Source organism: Theropithecus gelada, chromosome 5, assembly GCF_003255815.1.
Source record: "Theropithecus gelada isolate Dixy chromosome 5, Tgel_1.0, whole genome shotgun sequence".
NCBI lineage: Eukaryota > Metazoa > Chordata > Mammalia > Primates > Cercopithecidae > Theropithecus > Theropithecus gelada.
This window is the reverse complement of record NC_037672.1, coordinates 85,910,969-85,916,968: the sequence shown is the minus strand read 5'-3', so window position 1 is coordinate 85,916,968 and position 6,000 is coordinate 85,910,969. Positions and strand designations below refer to the sequence as shown.

General features: G+C 43.6%; 1 protein-coding gene across 1 annotated transcript in view; it reads left to right on the top strand.

The window, feature by feature from the left end:
- Positions 1-2,404: 2,404 nt before the first annotated feature.
- Positions 2,405-6,000, top strand: part of CEP135 (centrosomal protein 135) — an 82,907-nt gene continuing 79,311 nt past the window's right edge. Inside the window, exons 1-2 of the mRNA XM_025385585.1 lie at positions 2,405-2,671; positions 5,714-5,872. Of these exons, the coding sequence (XP_025241370.1) occupies positions 5,760-5,872 (113 nt within the window). The 5' untranslated portion in view covers positions 2,405-2,671; positions 5,714-5,759. The remainder of the gene's footprint in view (positions 2,672-5,713; positions 5,873-6,000) is intronic.

Here is a 6,000-nt window from a genome sequence, read left to right as displayed (position 1 = left end):
GTGCTCTAGCTATATGAGATAAACCAGGCACAGCAATTTCCCCATGGATCCACTGCACAATTTATGCAATGATCCAAGAATCTCCACCAGGAGTTTTCTTTTAGCACCAGATGTACTAAACTAAACCAATCTAGATCTGATCCCTCACAGAAGAAGCAGGGTACTCTCATTATCCAGGTGGTTGGCCCTAATCTTCGGGCTGATGCTAACCCTTCGGCTTCCCACAGACAGTTACCTATTGCCCTGGCCCTTTGGGTTTGGGGGATATCTCTAATTGGTCTAAACATGATATCCCAACACAAATGAAGAAAAGAAAAAAAATTAAAACAGACAGCAAGGCCGGGCATGGTGGCTGACCGGGCATGGTAGCTCATACCTGTAAATACCAGCACTTTGGGAGGCCGAGGTGGGCGGATCACCTGAGGTCAGGAGTTCGAGACTAGCCTGGCCAACATGGTGAAACCCTGTCTCTACTAAAAATACAAAAATTAGCCAGGCTTGGTGGCGGGTGCCTGTAATCCCAGCTACTCAGGAGGCTAAGGCAGGAGAATTGCTTGATCCCAGGAGGCAAAGTTTGCAGTGAGCCGAGATCACACCACTGCACTCCAGCCTGGGCGACAGAGTGAGACGCCATCTCAAAAACAAACAAATAAACAAAAAACAAAAAAAACAAGCAGCAAATAATGTAATAATTATAGCCGCACAAACATGTATCTCACTGTTGCAGGGATTGATCTTGTACCTGGTGGGACTTATCTGTTCCATTCCCCAATCAGGTTATCCTGTCACGTTGAGGCAGGAATTTAAAGAAAGAAATAAGTTTTGTACTGCATTTACTCATTCTAAGAATAGTAACAAGCAAGGCTATAGGAAAGTCATGGTGACCTAGTCTAAGAAGCCAGGAATGAGCTCCAAACACCCCCGAGCAATGGTTAAGAAAAACAAATTCCTTTACTGTTTCTCTTTCTTTAGACCATTAATTATGACTATTTTTGCCTGTGTTTAGCAAGATTTGTAGGTTCCTGTTTTTCTTTTGACACAGCTGCAAGGCCACGAGCTAAACAAAGCCACAAGTTATGCGAAGTCAGCAGTTATGCTATACATTACTAAACCTGTCACTGTATGATTTACTGCCTTGGTTCTGCTTCTGTAGTTTAGCCTATATAAGCCAAGCTCTGTCTTTGTTCAGGGCTCAGCTTTTTGGATGCAAATCCACTGAGCCAGTGCACACCTTAATAAAGTCTTCCTGCTCCACCCATTGGTCTCTCTGATCCTCTGCTTTCCCACAACAATGGGAGTCTTCAAGTGGCCGGTGCCTTTTTGGCTCTTAACTGCCCAATCTGTGCCAGCAAAAGGCAGCTTTAAATCAAAGTGAAAGAGCTGAAGCAAAAAGGAAAGAAAATAAAAAGTCCCAGTTCTTTTGGGCTTACCTACTGGCTGGCTCACCAAAATATGTTACCAGATTGGAAGTTGGGAGTTCCAGGTTCTTGGTGCTGTGAACAAAGAATTGGATGAGACTCACAAATAACCACTCCACAAAATTTATTAAGCCAAGAATGTTCCAGAGAGAGGAACGGGCTGATTTTCAAGTGGTATCAGCCCTGGATTAAAATAGCCTTTGTTCTTTTATGCCCACTTCCTACTCTTCCTTAACTCTAGGGAGGGGATTTCCTATAATTGTCATATCCGTTTTCTTGTTGTTTTTCTCTCTTAGTGCGCCTGCGTGAGTTTGCCATGATTTTAAGTGTATGTACGATATGCATTCCATATGTATGAGCTGGTCAGTCTTCTGACTTCCTTCCCTATTCTGCTCCCTCAGAAGGCCTATTTGGGAGAAAAGTAAACAGTAAAGAATGAAACTCCCTCTGATCGTCTGGGAAATTTTCAGGGGAGAAATGGAATTCTAGGATTTTACTATGTGTTTTCCATCTGGGAGTGGACTGTAACAGTTTATTTCAATTTAATTCCACTCACTCACAAATGTTTTGCTGAGTAAAATAGTCTCCGACTCAAGGAATTCACAGTTGGTGGCGGCAGGGAGAGACAGATCAACAAATGATTGTATTTTGATGGATGAATTCTATGGATCTACACAGCGCCTCAGGGAGATACTATTGTGGGACAATTAATTGCATTGGGTGGTTGTCAGGAAAAGTTGCAGAGACAACGTGTTATCTGCGTTTGGGGATTACGTGGTGAGCAGGCGTTCACCTTGCAAGTGAAGACTACTCCGCTGCAGGGTCCGGTACTGGGGCGGCGTTTTCGCCGCATACGCAGTAGGTGATCCAAACCTCCCGCCGACAGGAGGAAGAGGATGCCAGCTCAGGCACTAGCTGAGGTTTGGCATTTGACGGCCGCGGGCGCCGACCTCCAGGGGGCGCCGTGGCCTCGCGCTGTCCGGGCCGTTGCATTTCCGGGCACTGGGGCGCCGCCATCTCCAAGCGCGTCCCCGCCGCGAGCCGCGCATAGTCCGCCGCTCCCGTTACCGGGGCAACCGCGGCGCCTCCTCCGTGTCGGCCCGGATAGTCCCTCCGCGCCATTTTCAAACTGCCCTAGCACCGGAGCCCGTGCTTGGGGGGAAGGAGCTAGTGGGGGAAATCGAGGCCCGAGGGCAATGCGGCTGAAGCTGCCGGTGAGTCCGGCCGTGGGAGCGAGGGGTCCAGCTGCGGCGGTGGTGGCGCCTTCGCCTTCTGGGCGGTACCCGGGGGCCGGGCTCGGGAGCTGCCGGGAGGTCGCGCGGCCGCGGGAGGAAGTGAGGCCGGGCCGGGTCGGACCGGGTGGGACCGGGTGGGGAGGGGTGCGGGGACTCTTCCCACCCACCCCGCCCCCACACCTCCTTCCTGTCAACACCCGACGGTAAAGTTGCAAACCGGAGATTGGCCGGAGGAGAGCTTGGGCCGACTTGTCACGGAGCGTCAGTGTAGGCCGTGCAGACAGGCTTGCTGTTGACCAATGGTTCGATTTAAACATTAAAATGCCGTCTCAGTGTCACAATCATCCATGCTCTTTGTAACAAAAATGTCCCAAAGCGTAGGACGACACCCTTTAATTAACCTTCACCCAGCTCCTTTGAAGCCTCTCCACTGCTTTCCAGCCTTTACTACTTTGAGTTCAATACGAAGGGACTCCGAGATAACCACAGCTAACGGGTTTCTTTGTTGTTTGCGGTTTTGTTTTTTTAACCCCTGTGCACACGTACATACAGCATTAAATGTACTGGTTTTCAAACGCCAACCCCCAGATACTTCTACACATATATGTATGGGTGACTCCCAAACCGAACCTTTTATGTTGCTTTGCTAGAAACTTAGAGTATAGCCGCCATATTTGGATGGGGGTTACGGGGGAAGGCGGGGAAGGCAACAGTTCATGGGTGGGGATGGCCTAACATGTTTCTGTCTGGGAGGATTTTAATCTGTCCTGTGTATTGAGGCCCTGCCCATGATTTATTGATTCGTATTCATTCTCATTCCCTCCCTTCCAAAGCAGGATGTGAGGAGGTATTATCTCTGGGTAACTGGAGTTGGTAGCAAAGAGGGGAAATGTTTTGAGTGGTGCACCCCTTTAAGTTTACACCTTGCTAGCAATACACCTGGATTTGTCAGGTCTATTTCTGATGTCTGCAGGAATTTCCCTAAAAACCCTGCATCACTTAGGTGTCTCTTGTGGAAGGAACCTAGGAAATCCATTAGGAAGCGATTCAAGAAAAGTTAACAAGAGCAAAGAGAAAGATACACAGAAAGGAGTCACCAAGGAGAGTGACTGATTTAGAAATGATTTGGTAAGTTGAGGAAGCATGGTACAGAAACCAGAGTGCTGGACCAGGACTCAGGAGACCTGGTCTCTGATGACTGCCCACCTACTTTGTGGCCCCGTGGTTTTGGAAGAGTTACTTTCTTGAGGCAGCCTTTCCTCATGTTTAAGTAGGGATGTTATCATTGGTCTTTCTCCCTCACAGGGTGGTTGTGAGGATCGGCTTTTACATGTATGCTCATGCATGTAATGCATTTTTAATACATTGTGAAGAACAACAGATGTAAAACAAAATTTTTATTTGGCTTAGAAATGTGAGTACCATGACTGCAGTTAGTTAGCAAAGGTTAGAAAAGAGCAAAGTTTCTAAAGAAATGATCTTTGGGCTGAGCGTATTGGCTCACACCTGTAAACCTAGCACTTTGGGAGGTAGAGGTGGGAGAATACCTTGAGCTCAGGAGTTGGAGACCAGCCTGGGCAACATAGCAAGACCCTCTCTCTAAAAAAGGTAAAAATTAAAATTGAAAAAAAGAAATGATCTTTGGATAACTCCATTTTAGGACAGATTGATAGGAGTATATTTATAAATATTTAAAAAGACAAAGATAAGAACTTGAACAGAGGTACTTATGTGTGTCTTTTTTTTTAACTGAAGTGAAATTTACATGGTGAAATGCACAGAGCTTAAGTGTACTATTTGAAAAGTACATTCTCTAAATGTATACACTTGTGTAACCACTACCCCAATCAATGTAATATTTTCATTACCCTAAAAAGTTGTCTCTTAACTCTAACAGGCAATCTGCAGCCCGCCTCACCTCCCCAGACATCTGTTTTGATTTCTGACCCCATGGTTTAATTTTACTTGTTCATCAACTGGGTATAAATGGAGTCATACAGTGTATGTCTGGTTTCTTTTGCTCAAATAATGTTTCTGAGATTCATCCATGCTGTTGATGTATATCAGTAGTTTCTTTAATCCCTTAATATTGCATTGTATAAATATATCATAGTTTATGCCTTCTGCTGTTGATGGGGGTTTAGGTTGTTTCCAATTTGGGACTACTATGAGTAAAGCTCCTGTGAACGTTCTTGTAGAGTCTTTTTGTGGATATTTTTTATTTATATAAATACCTGGGAATAGAATCACAGGGTTATAGTCTAGAAGTATGTTTAACTTTATAAAAAGCTGCCAGACTTTTTCCAAAGTGATTTTACACTCCTGTCAGCAGTGTGTGAAGATTCTAGTTGCTCCAGATCTTTGTCGACATTTGCTATTGTCGGTCCTTGTAATGTTAGTCATTCTAGTTTGGGATAAATTGTACCTTGTTGTTTTAATTTGTATTTCCATGTTGACTACTGTTGAGCACCATTTCATATCATTATTCCCATTCAGACACCTATGCGAGGTGTCTGTCTGAGTCTTTAGCGCAACTAAATTTTAGTTTTAGCCCAAATTAATGTTCTTATTGAGATGTTTGTCTTACTATTGAGCTGTAAGCATTCCTTTTATATTCCCTATACAAATCCTTTGTCAGATATTGTGAATATTTTCTCCCACTCTTTGGTTTGCCTTCTCTATTTTCTTGAGTATTTTGATGAGGAGACATTTTAAATTTTGATGAAGTCCAGTTTATCAAATTTATCTTTTATGTTTAGTGCTTTTAAAAGAGGCCTCTCTAAGAAGTCTCTGCCTACTTCAGGCTTAGGAAAAATCTTTGTTTTCTCCTAGAAGCTTTAGTATTTTAACTTTTACATTTAGTTGTATGAAGAAGTATTTATTTTAATGCAGCAACAGGAATATCATAAGCATTGACTTTAAATCTGAATTTTCCAGAAGGCTACCTACCTGAAGAAAAACAAAAAATAATTGCTTCATATTAAAATAATTTTTTCTTCTTATTGTGAAACAACGGTCATAGCTATAAGAAGATAACGATGTTTCATTCTTTTCTCTCAGGACTTTAATTTTTGGAAGTGAATAAAACTTGTTTTGGAAGTACAAGATGACTACAGCTGTAGAAAGAAAGTATATTAATATTAGGAAAAGACTGGATCAGCTGGGATACCGCCAGACTCTGACAGTGGAGTGTTTACCTTTGGTAGAAAAACTTTTCAGGTAAAGACAAAAATACAGTTTTAAACCTAATCCACTTAACTCATTTCTGATTAAACTTCATGCTTCGGTAAAGAAAAGGGTAGCTTTTCGGAAAGTCTTTCAATCATGAAGCTCATCTGTTTTTTCCC